Source organism: Scyliorhinus torazame, chromosome 7 (genome assembly GCF_047496885.1).
Source record: "Scyliorhinus torazame isolate Kashiwa2021f chromosome 7, sScyTor2.1, whole genome shotgun sequence".
Classification (NCBI taxonomy): domain Eukaryota; kingdom Metazoa; phylum Chordata; class Chondrichthyes; order Carcharhiniformes; family Scyliorhinidae; genus Scyliorhinus; species Scyliorhinus torazame.
In genome coordinates, this window is record NC_092713.1 from 155,554,126 (window position 1) to 155,572,538 (window position 18,413).

The 18,413-nt window shown below is 49.5% G+C and overlaps 1 protein-coding gene across 6 annotated transcripts in view; it reads right to left on the minus strand.

Moving 5' to 3' along the window:
• The window catches only part of klhl20 (kelch-like family member 20), a 115,475-nt gene that overhangs the window by 81,733 nt on the left and 15,329 nt on the right, over positions 1-18,413 (minus strand). For all 6 annotated transcript variants that reach the window (XM_072511696.1, XM_072511699.1, XM_072511701.1 and 3 more), the window contains exon 2: positions 13,559-13,623. In XM_072511696.1, coding sequence (XP_072367797.1) covers positions 13,559-13,581 — 23 coding nt within the window. In that variant the 5' untranslated portion in view covers positions 13,582-13,623. The remainder of the gene's footprint in view (positions 1-13,558; positions 13,624-18,413) is intronic.

Below are 18,413 nucleotides of genomic sequence, written 5' to 3' on the forward strand. Positions count from 1 at the left end.
TCGAGCTAAGGCGGCATTGTATGCACCAACATGCAGTTTGGTGTGGTCTACCCGGCGAAGCTAAGGGTCACGCATAACTGCAGGGACTACTACTTTGAAACGTTTGTGAAGGCAGACGGCCTGGGACTGGTTGGACTTTGACGGTTTTTGGCTGGGTTTTTCCTTCATGTTGTTCTTTCCCTTTATGGCTGTTATGGTTAACTGTTTTGTGTAAAAGATGTTTGAGCTGAGGTGGTTTGGGGAGGACGGTTGGGATTTATGGTTTGTTGGTTTTGGGGGCTTGTTTTATTGCAGGGTGTTGTGGGTTTCAAGGGGGTGTGTGTGGAGGGCTCTGGAGTTGGTGTGCTTTTTTGATGTGGGGGAGAGGGCTCTGGTAGGGGCCGCCACGCTGGCAGACGCAATGTTGGCTAGTGAATGGGAGCGAGGTGGGGGGAGGGGGTCGCAGTTGTTGGAACCTGTATGGGAAGGTTCCGATGGGCCTGGGAAGTGTGTCTTGGAAGTGGGGAGGTGGGGATGATATTGGGGAAGGGGCAGGGGATGTTGGAGAAGGGGCTAGCCCCGAAGTCGGCGTGGAGGCTAGATGTGAGGTTTTTTGTTTTTTTAAAAAATCTTTTTATTGGCTTTTCTCATGTTTATGAACCGTTGTATATATACACACCTTACATTTTTCTTGCCCGTGCTAATTTACTTTATTTTACAGAGGTTTGTTTTGTCCTTCATTTGTGTGTACATTTTGTTGCCCTCCGGATCGGTCTATGATTCCAATCCACCGTTGGCTTCAGCACCCTTCCTCTTCTCTTGTGGTTTCCCCACCTTCCTTCTTCCCCGCCACCCTCACCCCCACCCCCAAATCCCCCCGGTGATGCCGATCGCCAGCCGAGCAGAATTCTCCGGCATACGATTAGGGAAGTGAAAGCAAGGGTTTGGGCCCCTTCTCCATGTGTAACTCTGGCTGCTCCGATAACCCGAAGATTGCCACTATTGGGCATGCTTCACCCTCACAACCTTGGACATTGCCTCGGAGAAGGCTGTCCAGAACCCAGCAAGCTTGGGGCAAGCCCAAAACACGTTTGTGTGGTTAGCCGGGCCCCTCTGGCACCACTCACATTTGTCCTCCACCTCCGGGAAGAACCTGCTCATTCGGGTTCTGGTCAGGTGCACTCTGCATTAGGCTTAGCCTTGCGCAGGAGGAGGTGGAGTTCGCCCTGCTCTTTGCTTCGCTCCAGAGACCCCATCCTACTTTTGTCCCCAATTCGTCCTCCCAATTTTGTCTGGTCTCGTCCAGTGGTGGACTAGATGTGGGTTTGATGGCACACCCAAACTTTTGCACGACAGTGGGAAAGGTGAGTGAGGAGTATGTGTGGTTTAACCAGAATGGGGAGGTTTCGCCGTTGGTGGTCAGGTAGGTGTTGAAGGCGGTAGTGAGGGACGAGGTCATTTAATTCAAAGCAAATGTGGATAGGGAGGTGCGGGAGGAACGACAATGGTTGATGGAGGAGAGTTTGGAGATAGATGAGAGATATGCGGAAAACTCGGGAGTCGGGACTTTTGGCAAGGAGAAAGAAGTTGCAAGCAAAGTTTGACCACCTGTCCACGGGGAGGGCAGTCGAACAGCTGAGGCGAGCGAGGGGGTTGTCTGTGAATATGGCGAGAAGGCCAGTCAACTGCTGGCGGGCTAGGTGGCAGAGAGGGAGATCGTGTGGATTAGGGATGGGAGGGATGGGTTGGTAATGTTGCCCGAGCAGGGGAATAAGGTATTTGAAGACTTTCAAAGGGACTTGTATAAATCAGAGCCGGAGGACGAGTCAGATATGAGGGAATTTCTGGAGCGCCCGGCGGTGAGGGAGGAGGAGAAGGCGGGATTGGAGGAACCAATGGGGATGGGAGAAGTTCAGGCAGCGATAGGGCAAATGCAGTCGGGTAAGGCACCGAGGCCGGATGATTTCCCAGCGGAATTTCATGAACAATTCAAGGATAAGTTGGCACCACTGATGGTAGAAATGTATGAGAATGCGATGGTTAGGGGAGTATTGCCTTGATGATGAGAAAGGCATCCATCTCACTATTACTTAAAAAGGAGCCCATTTCTCTACTGAATGTGGGTGCAAAGGTATTGGCGAAGGTGCTGGCGCTGAGGTCCGAGTGCCTCCTGAAGGTTGTTGGGGAGGATCAGACAAGATTCATTAGGGGCAGGCAGCTATCATTGAATGTATGGCAGCTGCTGAATGTGGTGCTTTCTCCGGCAGAAAAGGGAGGGAGTTGCAGGTAGTGGTGTCATTAGATGTGGAGAAGGCGCCTGTCAGGGTGGAGTGGAGCTATCTGTTTGCGGTGCTGGAGAAATTTGGGATTGGGCCTAAGTTTGTGACATGGGTGAAATTATTGTACAAGGATCCGACAGCATGTGAAGAGAAAATGATATGAATTCGGAGTACTTTCCATTATTTCGGGGAATGATGCAGGGATGTCCCATGTCCCCCCCTTTTGGGCACGGCTTTGCAACCTCAATTTCATGAGCTTGGTGGGGGGGTGGGGGGGGGGGCGGGGGTGAAGGAGGACTTGCTGCAGTGGGTAGTCTCCCCTTGTCGCTGGCAGACTGGGCGCAGGCAGTGAAGATTAATACCTTCTGCCACGGTTCTGGTTTCGGTGTTTGCCGGTCTAACCAAAGTCATTTTTTAAGTAGGTGGATAGGCTGGTCTCGTCAATTGTGTGGGTAGAGAAGGTGGCTAGGATAAGGAAAGCGGTGCTCCAAAGGGGGCGGCTGTAAGTCAGGGAAGCTTGGCCCTTTTGAACTTGTTATACTATTACGGAGTGGTGAATGTGGAGAAGGTGTGGGCTGGAGTAGGGAGACAGAGGTTTTATGGGTGCAGATTGAGGTGGGTTCCTGTAAGGGGTCGAGGTGGAGGGCGCTGGCAATGGCGTCACTACCGTTCACCCCAGGAAAGCACTCGGGTAGTTCGGTCGTGGTATCACGCTGAAGATCTGGAGGCAATTCCGACAGCACAAGGGCAGGCTTGAGGGTGATGCTGACAAGAGGGAACCATGGGTTTGAGCCAGGGAGGATGGATGAGAGGTTCCAGGGATGGGAGGAGAGAGGGGTGAAGAGATGAAGGATTTGTTTTTGGAGGGGCAATTTGCAAGCTTGGAGAAACTGGGGGTGAAGTTTGGGCTCCAGCAGGAGGAGAGCTTCAGATATACAGGAGCGGAACTTTGTGAAAAAGGTATTCCAGGACTTTCCAGTGGCACCATCCTCTTCATTGCTGGAGGAGGTGCTGTTGGTGGTGGGGCTTGAGGGTGGGGTCATTTCGGCGATTTACGGTAGGACCATGGAAGTGATCAAGGCCAAGAGGAGGATCTGGGGATGGCGTTGGAGAAGAGATTATGGCGTGAGGTGCTGCGGAGGGTCAATGCCTCAACCTCAAAGAGGCTGGGGTTGATTCAATTAAAAGTGGTGCACAGGAAACACTTAACGGAGGTGAGGATGAGCCAGGGTGGAGGATAGCTGCAAGCATGTGGTAGGGACCCAGCTAATCATGCTCACATATTCTGGTCCTGTCCGAAGTTGGAGAAATTTTGGGGGTTGGTTTTCAGCATAATGTTTGAGGTTCTACACATGGATTTGGAGCCTGGTCCCCTGGAGGTTATATTCAGGATGTCAGACCTGCCGGGGTTGCAGATGGGTGTGAATTCCTTAGCCTTTGCCTCGTTGATTGCTTGCAGGTGGGTCCTGTTGGGGTGGAGGTCAGCTTCTTCCCCTTGTGCCTCAGTGTGGCTGGGGGTTTAAAGCAGTTCCTGTACTTGGGGAAGGTGAAATTTGCTCGGAGAGGTGCAGGTGAGAAGTTCCACAAGAGATGGGGTTTGTTTGTCTTACACTTTGGAAATCTGGTTGTCGTCAAGGGGGGGGGGGGGGGGGGGTTGTGCGTATTTGCTGTAAGAATTTTCAAATGTTGAAAATTTGAATTAATATATTTTTCAAGAAAAACAATGCTAATCAAAAGAGTGACACAATAACCCTCAGCTGCTATCTTTATTTCCATTCAAATAACAAAACCACCTCAGGTCACAATCCACTTTTTTTTTAATAAATATTTTATTGAAAATTTTTGGTCAACCAACACAGTACATTGTGCATCCTTTACACAATATTATAACAACACAAATAACAATGACCTATTTTATAAACGAAAAATGAATAAATAATAAATAACAAAAATGAAAACTAGCCCTAATTGGCAACTGCCTTGTCACAAGTAACACTCTCCAAAAATATAATTTAACAGTCCAATATATAATTATCTGTCGCAACGACCTATACATATTATACAGTATATATTAACAACCCTGAGAGTCCTTCTGGTTCCTCCTCCCCCACCCCCGATCCTGGGCTGCTGCTGCTGCCTTCTTTTTTCCATTCCATCTATCTTTCTACGAGGTATTCGACGAACGGTTGCCACCGCCTGGTGAACCCTTGAGCCGACCCCCTTAGAACAAACTTAATCCGCTCTAACTTTATGAACCCCGCCATGTCATTTATCCAGGTCTCCACCCCCGGGGGCTTGGCTTCTTTCCACATTAGCAATATCCTGCGCCGGGCTACTAGGGACGCAAAGGCCAACACGTCAGCCTCTCTCGCCTCCTGCACTCCCGGCTCTTGTGCAACCCCAAATATAGCCAACCCCCAGCTTGGTTCGACCCGGACTCCTACTACTTTCGAAAGCACCTTTGTCACCCCCATCCAAAACCCCTGTAGTGCCGGGCATGACCAGAACATATGGGTATGATTCGCTGGGCTTCTCGAGCACCTCGCACACCTATCCTCCACCCCAAAAAATTTACTGAGCCGAGCTCCAGTCATATGCGCCCTGTGTAATACCTTAAACTGAATCAGGCTTAGCCTGGCACACGAGGACGACGAGTTTACCCTGCTTAGGGCATCTGCCCACAGCCCCTCCTCGATATCCTCCCCCAGCTCTTCTTCCCATTTCCCTTTTAGTTCATCTACCATAGTCTCCCCTTCGTCCCTCATTTCCCTATATATATCTGACACCTTACCATCCCCCACCCATGTCTTTGAGATCACTCTGTCCTGCACATCTTGTGTCGGGAGCTGCGGGAATTCCCTCACCTGTTGCCTCGCAAAAGCCCTCAGTTGCATATACCTGAATGCATTCCCTTGGGCAACCCATATTTCTCGGTCAGCGCTCCCAGACTCGCGAACTTCCCATCCACAAATAGATCTTTCAGTTGCGTTATTCCTGCTCTTTGCCACATTCCATATCCCCCATCCATTCCCCCCAGGGCAAACCTATGGTTGTTTCTTATCGGGGACCCCCCCCAAGGCTCCAGTCTTTCCCCATGCCGTCTCCACTGTCCCCAAATCTTCAGTGCAGCCACGACCACCGGGCTTGTGATGTAGTTCCTCGGTGAGAACGGCAATGGGGCTGTCACCATAGCCTGTAGGCTAGTCCCCCTACAGGACGCCCTCTCTAATCTCTTCCACGCCGCTCCCTCCTCCTCTCCCATCCACTTACTCACCATTGAAATATTAGCGGCCCAATAATACTCACTTAGGCTCGGTAGTGCCAGCCCCCCCCTATCCCTGCTACGCTGTAAGAATCCCTTCCTCACTCTCGGGGTCTTCCCGGCCCACACAAAACCCATGATGCTCTTTTCAATCCTTTTAAAAAAAGCCTTCGTGATCACCACTGGGAGGCACTGAAACACAAAGAGGAATCTCGGGAGGACCACCATCTTAACCGCCTGCACCCTCCCTGCCAGTGACAGGGATACCATATCCCATCTCTTGAAATCCTCCTCCATTTGTTCCACCAACCGCGTTAAATTTAACCTATGCAATGTGCCCCAATTCTTGGCTATCTGGATCCCCAGGTAACGAAAGTCCCTTGTTACCTTCCTCAACGGTAGGTCCTCTATTTCTCTACTCTGCTGCCCTGGATGCACCACAAACAACTCACTTTTCCCCATGTTCAATTTATACCCTGAAAAATCCCCAAACTCCCCAAGTATCCGCATTGTTTCTGGCATCCCCTCCGCCGGGTCTGCCACGTATAGTAGCAAATCGTCCGCATACAAAGATACCCGGTGTTCTTCTCCTCCTCTAAGTACAAGTACTCCCCTCCACTTCTTGGAACCCCTCAACGCTATCGCCAGGGGCTCAATCGCCAGTGCAAACAATAATGGGGACAGAGGGCATCCCTGCCTTGTCCCTCTATGGAGCCGAAAATATGCAGATCCCCGTCCATTCGTGACCACGCTCGCCATCGGGGCCCTATACAACAGCTGCACCCATCTAACATACCCCTCTCCAAAACCCAAATCTCCTCAACACCTCCCACAAATAATCCCACTCCACTCTATCAAATGCTTTCTCGGCATCCATCACCACTACTATCTCCGTTTCCCCCTCTGGTGGGGGCATCATCATTACCCCTAACAGCCTCCGTATATTCGTGTTCAGCTGTCTCCCCTTCACAAACCCAGTTTGGTCCTCGTGGACCACCCCCGGGACACATTCCTCTATTCTCATTGCCATTACCTTGGCCAGGATCTTGGCATCTACATTTAGGAGGGAAATAGGTCTATAGGACCCGCATTGTAGCGGGTCCTTTTCCTTCTTTAAGAGAAGCGATATCGTTGCTTCAGACATAGTCGGGAGCAGTTGTCCCCTTTCCTTTGCCTCATTAAAGGTCCTCGTCAATACCGGGGCGAGCAAGTCCACATATTTTCTATAGAATTCGACTGGGAATCCATCCGGTCCCGGGGCCTTTCCCGCCTGCATGCTCCTAATTCCTTTCACCACTTCTTCTACCTCGATCTGTGCTCCCAGTCCCACCCTTTCCTGCTCTTCCACCTTGGGAAATTCCAGCCGATCCAAGAAGCCCATCATTCTCTCCCTCCCATCCGGGGGTTGAGCTTCATATAATTTTTTATAAAATGTCTTGAACACTCCATTCACTCTCTCCGCTCCCCGCTCCATCTCTCCTTCCTCATCCCTCACTCCCCCTATTTCCCTCGCTGCTCCCCTTTTCCTCAATTGGTGTGCCAGCAACCTGCTCGCCTTCTCCCCATATTCGTACTGTACACCCTGTGCCTTCCTCCATTGTGCCTCTGCAGTGCCTGTAGTCAGCAAGTCAAATTCTACATGTAGCCTTTGCCTTTCCCTGTACAGTGCCTCCTCCGGTGCTTCCGCATATTGTCTGTCCACCCTCAGAAGTTCTTTCAGCAACCGCTCCCGTTCCTTACTCTCCTGCTTCCCTTTATGTGCCCTTATTGATATCAGCTCCCCTCTAACCACCGCCTTCAGCGCCTCCCAGACCACTCCCACCCGGACCTCCCCATTATCATTGAGTTCCAAGTACTTTTCAATGCACCCCCTCACCCTTAGACACACCCCCTCATCTGCCATTAGTCCCATGTCCATTCTCCAGGGTGGGCGCCCTCCTGTTTCCTCCCCTCTCTCCAAGTCCACCCAGTGTGGAGCGTGATCCGAAATGGCTATAGCCGTATACTCCGTTCCCCTCACCTTCGGGATCAATGCCCTACCCAACACAAAAAAGTCTATGCGTGAATAGACTTTATGGACATAGGAGAAAAACGAGAACTCCTTACTCCTAGGTCTACTGAATCTCCACGGGTCCACCCCTCCCATCTGCTCCATAAAATCCTTAAGCACCTTGGCTGCTGCCGGCCTCCTACCAGTCCTGGACTTCGACCTATCCAGCCTTGGTTCCAACACCGTGTTAAAATCTCCCCCCATTATCAGCTTTCCCGTCTCTAGGTCCGGGATGCGTCCTAGCATTCGCCTCATAAAGTTGGCATCGTCCCAGTTCGGGGCATACACGTTTACCAGAACCACCATCTCTCCCTGTAATTTGCCACTCACCATCACGTATCTGCCCCCGTTATCCGCCACTATAGTCTTTGCCTCGAACATTACCCGCTTCCCCACTAATATAGCCACCCCCCTGTTTTTCGCATCCAGCCCCGAATGGAACACCTGCCCCACCCATCCTTTGCGCAACCTAACCTGGTCTATCAGTTTCAGGTGCGTTTCCTGTAACATAACCACATCTGCTTTAAGTTTCTTAAGGTGTGCGAGTACTCGTGCCCTCTTTATCGGCCCGTTAAGCCCCCTCACGTTCCACGTGATCAGCCGAGTTGGGGGGCTTCCCACCGCCCCCCCCCCCCCTTGCCGGTTAGCCATCATCTTTTTCCAGCTTCTCACCCAGTTCCCACGCAGCTGTATCTCTCCCAGACGGTGCCCCCCCGCCCATCCTTTCCCGTACCCACTCCCCCCTTTCCCCAGCAGCAGCAACCCAGTAATTCTCCCCCCCCCCCCCCCGCTAGCGTAATTACTCCCCCCATGTTGCTCCCAGAAGTCAGCAAACTCTGGCTGACCTCGGCTTCCCCCCGTGATCACGGCTCGCACCGTGCGACGCCCCCTCCTTCCTGCTTCTCTATTCCCGCCATAATTATCATAGCGCGGGAACCAAGCCTCTCCCTCGGCCCCGCCTCCCATGGCCAACGCCCCATCTCCTCTCCCTCCCCACCTCCCCCCATCACCACCTGTGGGAGAGAGAAAAGTTACCATACCGCAGGATTAAAACATAAAACCCCTCTTCGCCCCCCCCCCCATTCGCCCCACCACTTTGTCCAAACGTTCATTTTCATAATCCACTCATTCCAATTTTTCTTCTACAATAAAAGTCCACGCTTCATCCGCCGTCTCAAAGTAGTGGTGCCTCCCTTGATATGTGACCCACAGTCTTGCCGGTTGCAGCATTCCAAATTTTATCTTCTTTTTGTGAAGTACCGCTTTGGCCCGATTAAAGCTCGCCCTCCTTCTCGCCACCTCCGCACTCCAATCTTGATAAACGCGGATCACCGCGTTCTCCCATTTACTACACCGAGTTTTCTTCGCCCATCTAAGGACCATTTCTCTATCCTTAAAACGGAGGAATCTCACCACTATGGCTCTGGGAGTTTCTCCTGCTCTCGATCCTCGCACCATAACTCGGTATGCTCCCTCCACCTCCAACGGACCCGCCGGGGCCTCCGCTCCCATTAACGAGTGCAGCATCGTGCTCACATATGCCCCGACGTCCGCCCCTCCACACCTTCAGGAAGGCCAAGAATCCTCAGGTTGTTCCTCCTTGCGTTGTTTTCCAGTGCCTCCAACCTCTCCACAGATCGTTTCTGGTGTGCCTCCTGTATCTCCGACTTCACCACCAGGCCCTGTATATCGTTCTCATTCTCTGCTGCTTTCGCCTTCACGACCCGAAGCTCCTGCTCCTGGGTCTTTTGTTCCTCTTTCAGCCCTTCAATCGCCTGTAATATCGGGGCCAACAACTCTTTCTTCATTTCCTTTTTTATCTCCTCCACGCAGCGTTTCAAGAACTCTTGTTGTTCAGGGCCCCATATGAGACTGCCACCTTCCGCCGCCATCTTGGTTTCTGCTTGCCTTCCTTGCCGTTGTTCCAAAGGATCCGCTGCAATCCGGCCACTTTCCTCTCCTTTTTCCATCCGTGTCCAGGGGGAACACCCTTCTGGTTTACCGCACGGTGTTTTTCGCCGTTAAAATTGCCGTTGGGGCTCCTATCAAGAGCCCTAAAGTCCGTTCCACCGGGAGCTGCCGAAACGTGCGACTTAGCTGGTCATCGCCGCACCCGGAAGTCCACAATCCACTTTTAAATACAGGTAGCAGATTCAGGAATACTTGCTGTAAAGAGATGTCTTGGATACTCCACTTTGAGAAAGAGAGATCTTTTGAGACTGCTTGAAAGAAAGAGACCTGACACCCTATCAGAATAATCCGGAATCTCTGGCTGTGTTCTTCAGAAACTTTCTCAACGCCCCTTCCAGCCGGCCAGCCAAAAACAAAGTCTGAAAACCTCAATGTCTGACTGACTCATCCCTTGGCTCCTCCCACTAACTACATCTTACTAAATTGAACACAATGTCTCTAATTATCTACTCCTCAGGTAACCTCTTAATATAAATAAAAGTCCATTCGCCCAAAACTTGGACGATGCTTTAATTGTACCTCTGGCTCCAAAAAGCCGAGCGGTCTTTCAAACACGTTTTTTTTAAAACATGACTGCAGCAGTCACTAATATCCCAGGCTTTTAACCCTTACGGCACCAAATACATCTCATACAATATATCCAAAATTCCTACATTCATCACATGCTTTTAATGAAGAAATCCTGGTTGGAAAAATCCTTTAATCCTTAAGAGTATTTAACTAAATCAAAATATATTAACCGTGAGAAAAAAGCTGACTAACTGAACTGATCAGATAAGACACCCCATTCTCACATTTTGCAAGTTGTTTGAAGACTGCTAGCGAGTGCAAGGCGAAATATCAGAATAGACCCTTTGTGTTATGGAAAACTGGGCTGACATCCCAGTTCCGTTTCGATGGTAACGATGGCTAGTCAGTCCATAGTGATAATTTCCTGCGGGAAACGCGTTTTGCTCAGACCATGATGGAAAATTACCGAAAATCGTTTCTCTCTTAAATTTGACAGACAGACACTCCAGTCGAATTAAGTGAATTATAAATTAGTTAAAGCCAATCACAGCTTTCAAGAGGGTGAAACTTTAAAGATAGTAAATCTCCTTAAAAGACCAGTTGTCGCGATGAGAAAACTTTCCTATTCCGGAATCATTCTCACCTAATCTCTGAAACCTATTCTCTTGCTTGCTTTGCAAATCGACAGTTTTCTTTTGTTTAAATTACTCAGTCGTTTTTAATAGTATTGAAAATTGACTTTATCAGTAGACACTACAAGCTGCTAAAAATAAAGTTTCAAATAACTTTACCAATATCGCAGTCTGGAATCTCTGTTATTTGGGAACTGAGAAGGGATAACGCATGGCTAATCCACAGTACAGCACAGTATAGGCCCTTCGGCCCATGATGTTGTGCCGACCATTTATCCTAATCCAAGATCAACCTAACCTACACCCCTTCAATTTACTGCTGTCCATGTGCCTGTCCAAGAATCGCTTAAATGTCCCTAATGACTCAGACTCCACCACCTCTGCTGGCAGTGCATTCCACGCACCCACCCCTCTCTGTGTAAAGAACCTACTTCTGACATCTCCCCTATACCTTCTTCCAATCACCTTAAACTGATGTCCCCTCGTGACAGCCATTTCCACCCGGGGGAAAAGTCTCTGGCTATCCACTCTATCCATGCCTCTCATCACCTTGTACACCTCTATCAAGTCACCTCTCTTCCTTCTTCGCCCCAGTGAGAAAAGCCGTAGCTCCCTCAACCTTTCTTCATCAGACATGTGCTCCCAGTCCAGGCAGCATCATTATTTTTATTATAAATTTAGAGCACCCAATTCATTTTTTCCAATTAAGGGGTAATTTAATGTGACCAATCCACCTATCCTGCACATATTTGGATTGTGGGGGAGAAACCCACGCAAACACAGGGAAACGTGCAAACTCCACACGGACAGTGACCCAGAGCCAGGATCGAACCAGTCCAGGCAGCATCCTGGTAAATCTCCTCTGCACCCTCTCCAAAGCATCCATATCCTTCCTATAATGAGGCGACCAGAACTGGACACAATGTGATCTAACCAAGGTTTTATAAAGCTGCAGCAAAACCTCGCACCTCTTAAAAAACTCAATCCCCCGGTTAATGAAAGCCAACAAACCATACGCCTTCTTAACAACCCTATCAACTTGGGTAGCAACTTTGTGGGATCTATGTATGTGGATCCCAAGATCCCTCTGTTTCTCCACACGTCCAAGAATCCTGCCTTTAACCCTGTATTCAGCATTCAAATCAGACCTTCCAAAATTATTTACTTAGGTTGAACACCATCTGCCACTTCTCAGCCCAGCTCTCCACCCTGTCAATGTCCTGTTACAACCTGCACCAGCCCTCGACACTATCTACCACTCCACCAACCTTTGTGTCATCGGCAAACTTACTAACCCACCGTCATCGGCAAACTTACTAACCCACCCTTCCACGTCCTCATCCAAGTCATTTATAAAACCCACAAAGAGCAGAGGTCCCAGAACAAATCCCTGCGAGTCACCACTGGTCACCGACCTCCAGGCGGAATACTTTCCATCCACTACCACTCGCTGTCTTCCTTCAGCCAGCAAATTCTGTATCCAGACAGCCACATTTTCCTATATCCCATGCCCCCTAACTTTCTGATTGAGCCTACTATGGGGAACCTTAACAAATGCCTGAAATCCATATATATCACATCCACTGCCCGACCTTCATTACATCCTCAAAGAATTCAATGAGGCTTGTGAGGCATGACCTGCCCCTCACAAAGCCATGCTGACTATCATGGTGCAACGTTGCCCTATCGACTGTCTATACTTCCTCATAGACTCGCTGCATACTATTTCTGCCTGTTCAACAGCTACCCCATCCTCTGATCCGTAGCTCTGGTTCCCATCTCCCTGCCAAGCTAGTTTAAACCTCCCAAAGAGCTCTAGCAAACCTCCCACCCAGGATATTGGTGCCCCTCCAGTTTAGGCCCTTCATTTACAGGTCCCACCTTCCCCAGAAGCTATCCCAGTGATCTACATATCTGAAACCTTCCCTCCTGCACCAGCCCTGTAGCCACGTGTCCAGCTGCACTTGCTCTCTGTTTCTTGCCTCACTAGCAGGTGGCATCGGTAGCAATCCAGAGATTACTACTCTGCTCGTCCTGCTCTTTAGCTTCCAACCTAACTCCCTAAAATCATTTTTTAGATCCTCATCCCTTTTCGTAGCTATGTTGTTGGTGCCAATGTGCACCACGACTTTTGTTTGCTCCCCCTCCCCCTTAAGAATCCTGTAGACTAATCAGAGACCTCCTTGACCCTGGTGCCCGGGAGGCAATATATCTTCCGAGAGTCTCATTCATGACCACAGAATCTCCTATCCATTCCCCTAACCATTAACTCTCCTATTACTGTTGATTTTCTATTCCCCCCCCCCTTCCCTTCTGAGCCACAGAGCCAGGCTCAGTGCCAGAGACCTGGCCGCTATGGTCTTCCTCTGGTAGGTCGACTCTCCCAACAGCATCCAAAACGGTATACTTGTTTTGAAGGGGAACGCCCACAGAGGATCCCTGCACTATCTGACTGTTCCCTCTGGCTGAAGAAATTCCTTTTCATCTCAGTTTTAAAGGATCGTCCCTGTAGTCTGAGATCGTGTCCTCTGGTTCTAGTAGGACAATCCTCCCAACTCAGGAATCAATCTAAAGAAGGAAAGTAACTTCAAATTTTAACTTATTTGGCTTGACTCCCACCCATCCCCCAAACCAACCTCCACCCACCCACCCTCCCTCCCTCCTAGCCCACCAACCCATCTCCCTCCCCCCCCCCCCCCCCCCCCCCCCCGGCAGCTCAACAATAACATTGGCAGAGACTCAGAAGCAATGGGGTGAGCCGAGGTTTCAAAGAGAATTTAAGAAAAATAAATCTCAAAATATGTTAAAACCATTTTATTTTTATGGCACAAATAGAAGCAGATTTTAAACAATTATTTTAAATACTTCAACTCACCTGCGCATTAGCTTTGCTTCCATGCACAGTCAAGAGAATGTCTCAAGTATCTTTTAACGTCTTTTCTAGAAAAAACACAAGCGGGAAAAACACAAGTGAAATAAGCAAATCTGGTGTTCCTTTCCACAGATGTGTTTCTGTGCAACCAACAGATCACTGTGCTGGTTACTGGAGTCAGGGTTAAATATCGTTGAGACAGTAACCTGGGATTTCAACCTTCAAATCAACCCCTTATTCTCAATCCCCTCAATTCAAACCGGCAGCCAGTGCTTAATTTAGATATCTTCTCAGCAAACCTTTGAAATCTAATTGCCCAAATGTTCTTATTTCAAAAGGAAGTTAAAGAATTGAACCACAATTAAAAACAAAGTTTCTAAAATTAGTGAACTACAGTCCCACCTAAAATGGTCAGAATGTTTGTCTGCACTTACAGCACTTCTTTTAGAAACTAATTATATTCATCAATTTCTCCAAAAGGCTGTGATTTTCATATCAAAACTTTAAAACAGCCATGTTTTCTAATCAAAAGCAAAATACTGTAGAAGTTGGAAATTAAAAATCAAAACAGAAAATGCTGGAAATACTCAGCCTGTCTGGAAACATTGGTAGAGAGAAAAAGAGTTATGTTTCAGGTCAATATCCTTTCCACTATTAACATATTTTTAAAATGAGAAGTGAAAGACTGTTAGAGATGTATACGTTTGATTAAGTAGAGGGGCTGTGAAAGGTAGCGGGGGATGAAGGTGGTGAAGGGGGGGGGGGGCTGGCAGGGAGAACTAAAATGATGGATGGCAGAGAGATTAAATAGCAAAAAGGAATGATAGTGCAAGGCAAATGAGATGGTACAAAATATGGATCCAGGAGGTATAAATGTGAAAAGCAGAGAAACACCTGAAGCAGAGGCTCTGATCAGAAATTGTTGAACTCATGTGGAGCCCAGACAGTTGTGTCGTGTCTAATTGAAAGATGAGATACTGTTCTCAAGCTTAAATGGAACTTCATTGGAGTAGTGTCGATGTCACTGCCCGAGTGGAACACAGGACCAGGAGTAGGCCACAAAATGGCTACTTACGAAAACAATCCGCAGTAATTTGCTTTTATCCACAAAACAGCTGGTAGAGCTGGAAAGGGGTTTTTGAAAAAGTTCCAGAAACGAGAGAAGAGAGAATGGGAATTTCAAGAGAGGGAAACAAAAAGGGGAGTTTGAGAAATAGAGAGCAGAATGGCTCATCAGCAAAAGCTGGAGATGAGATTAAAAGCTCAAGAATCAGAGAGGAAATATCAAGATTAGGGAAAGAGCTAACTTCGGTGAAATGCCTTGGTGAGGTCCCAAGCATTGTGCCCCGAGAATCCAGAACAGTCCAGAGGGGCTGAACAACCCAAATCATTTCAGGAAAATTCTGCCATGTGGCAGAAAAATGTCCTGAGACCCTTTCGAGGACAAAAGAATAACATGGCTTGAGAGTAGCTACCTGAATTTAAAAAGGCTGTGATTCAGCCACCAATGGTCAAAAAGCCCAAAGGGCAGAGTAGCCTCCACAGACCTCGGGCGAGAGCTGTTCGGAGGGAGCAAGACTAAAGACAGACAAGTGGTCCTGGCCAAAAGACCCTCTTCGTGTCATCACAGCTCAGCAGCAACTAGCATCCAAAACTGGGACTCTCCAGTTGTGCTATCCCACAAACTGGAATCCCCTAAAGCAGCTAAAGGCCCTGTAAAACCTCCCATTCTCATGACACTTAATAATAATAATAATATTTATTAGTGTTACAAGCAGGCTTACATTAACACTACAATGAAGTTACTGTGAAAAATATCACGCCTGAGAAATCCGACCATGTCACTGACCCATCCATTGACTCCCCCGATTTTGGGGGTTCCGAGTACCTCCATGCCAAGAAGATCCGTCTCCGGGCTACAAGGGAGGCAAAGGCCAACACATCAGTCTCTCTCGCTCCCTGGACTCCTGCATCTTCTGTCACACCAAAAATCGCCACCTCTGAACTCGGCACCACTCGTGTCTTTAATACTGTGGATTTGACATTGGCAAATCACTGCCAGAATCCCTTAAGCTTCGGACATGCCCAAAACATGTGGACATGATTCGCGGGACTCCCTCACACCGCGCACACCTAACCCACCCCTTCAAAGAAACTGCTCGTACGGCCACAGTCCTATGCGCCCCGTGGACCACCTTGAATTGTATCAGGCTAAGCCTGGCACACGACGAGGACGCGTTAACCTGCCTCGAGACATCCTCCCACAGTCCCGCCTCTAACTCCTTGCCCAACTCTTCCTTCCATTTTCGCTTTGCTTCCCATTCCATGAGCTCTTTATAAATTTCCGAGACCTTCCCCTCCCCCACTCCCGTTTTTTGACACAACCTTGTCCTGTATCCCCCGGGGCGCTAGGTGCGGAAAGGTCGAAACCTGCCTCCGTGCAGGCAGCGGAACCCATTCCCTCCTGGCAACTCAAACTCCTCCTCCAAGTCCTCCAAGCACGGAAAGCTGCCGTCAATAAACAGGTCCCCATACCACTCAATCCCTGCTCGCTGCCATCTCCAAAAACCCCCATCTCCTCCACGGCACAAACCGGTGATTGCCACAAATTGGTGCCCATACCGATGCTCCCTCCACTCCCATATGCTTCCGCCACTGTCCCCACACCCTCAAAGGCACCACTACCACCGGTCTTGTGGAGTATCGAGCCGGCGAGAATGGCAGAGGTGCCGTTACCAGTGCCCCTAAACTTGTACCCCTACATGATGCCGCCACCACCCGCTCCCACACCGACCCCTCCCCCACTACCTGATCATTGCTATGTTCACCGGCCAACAGTAGTTCATCAAATTTGGTCGGGCCAGCCGACCCCCCCCACCCCTCTGCTCCAGCAGCACTTTCTTTACCCGTGGGATTTTACACGCCCATACGAACCCAGAGATCACCGTGTTCACCCTCTTAAAAAAAAGACTTTGGGATAAAAAATAGACAGGCGCTGACATACAGAACAAAAACATAGGGAGAACCGTCATCTTTACCATCTGCACCGTCCCCGCTAGTGACAACGGGAGTATATCCCACCTTCTAAAGTCCTCCTTCATCTGCTCCACTAATTAAGCCAGACTCAGCTTGTGTAGCTGCTCCCAATCCCACACCACCTGGATACCCAAATACCGAAAACTCGCTCCCACCACCTTGAACTGCATCTCTCCCAATCTCTTCTCCTGCTCCCTCACCGGGATTGGAAAGAACTCGCTTTTACCCATATTCAATTTGTACCCCGAAATCAGCCCGAATTCCTCTCGGATCCCCACCACCACCTCCCTTCCTCCGGAGGGCATCATAATCACATTTAGCAGCTTTCTGATGTTAGCCGTTAACTGCCTCCCTTTCACAAACCCCGTCTGGTCCTCCCCAATCATCCCTGGCACACAATTCTCGATCCTTGAGGCCAAGATCTTGGCCAACAGCTTGGCGTCTACATTTAGAAGAGAGATTGGCCTGTACGACCCACATTGTTCCAGGTCCTTATCCCGCTTCAGGATAAGAGAGATTGAGGCCTGTTTCACCCCCACTGGGTCCAAGATCATATTCCCCCATATATCCTATCTCCCGTTTCCTTAGCTGGTGTGCTAGCATCCTACTAGCCTTCTCCCCATATTCATACACCGCTCGTCTCGCCTTTCTCAACTGCCTCAGCGCCTTCCCCGTAGATAGAAACACAAACTCCATCTGCAGCTTCTGACGCTCCTTCAACAACCCTGCCTCCGGGGCTTCCAAATACCTCCCAGAGGAGACGATGGAATTTATTAGAGACAGTGGACTGGCAGGAGAAGGAGGACATTGAACTCTGGAGGGGATGTTCCTATTTTGTATTTTGGTTTTCTTCTGGGTTGTATGAACCACTTTTGCACTGCACTTGGAAATGTAGCTGTATTTTGGGTTTTGGGCCTGTTTGTTTGTTTTTGATGGGGGGTGGTGGGTTGCTCTTTTCTTTGTGTTTGGTGGGGATTATAAAGTTTGCACTGGGAGGATGGTTGAGCGGGGGTGGGGTGGGGGAGGGGAATCAGTGCTAGGCGCCATGGGTGGGGACTACCAGGCTAGCTGGGCGGGTTAGCTCACGGAAGCGCAGGGGGGGGGGGGTCTACCTGGAGGATCCCCATCACTAATCTATCCATCTTCGCTCACTCCACCTTCTCCCCATCTGCCCGCATTGAGATAAACTCCCCTCTCACCACTGCCTTCAATGCTTCCCATACCGCAGCTGCAGAGACCTCCCCCATATCTGCACATATCTCAGAATGACCTCCCTCACCCGCACATCCTCCTCAACTAATAAGCCTACATCTAATCTCCAGTGCGGGCGCTGGCACCCCCCTTGCTCACCTGTAAATCCATCTAGTGCGGGGCATGATCAGACACCACAATCGCCGAGTACTCAACTCCCACCACCCCCACCAGCAACGTCCTATCCATAATAAAGAAGTCAATTCGGGAGTACACGGCGTACATGGGGAAAAAAATGAGTACTCTTTGGCTCTCGGCCACCCAAATCTCCACGCATCGACCGCTCCCATCTGTTCCATAAACCCCTTTAGTTCCTTCGCAGCCGCTGACACCATACCAGTTTTCAAACACGAGCGATCCAGCCTTGGATCCATAACCCCCCCCCAATAATCAGCCATTGTGAATCCAGATCCGGGATCTTCCCCAATACCCGTCTCATAAACTCTACATCGTCCCAGTTCTGTGCATAAATATTCACCAGCACCACCGCATCCCGTTCACCATAACGTATCCCCCCCACTCCCCGGGTCCGCCACAATACTTCCCACTTCAAATGCCACCCGCTTATTAA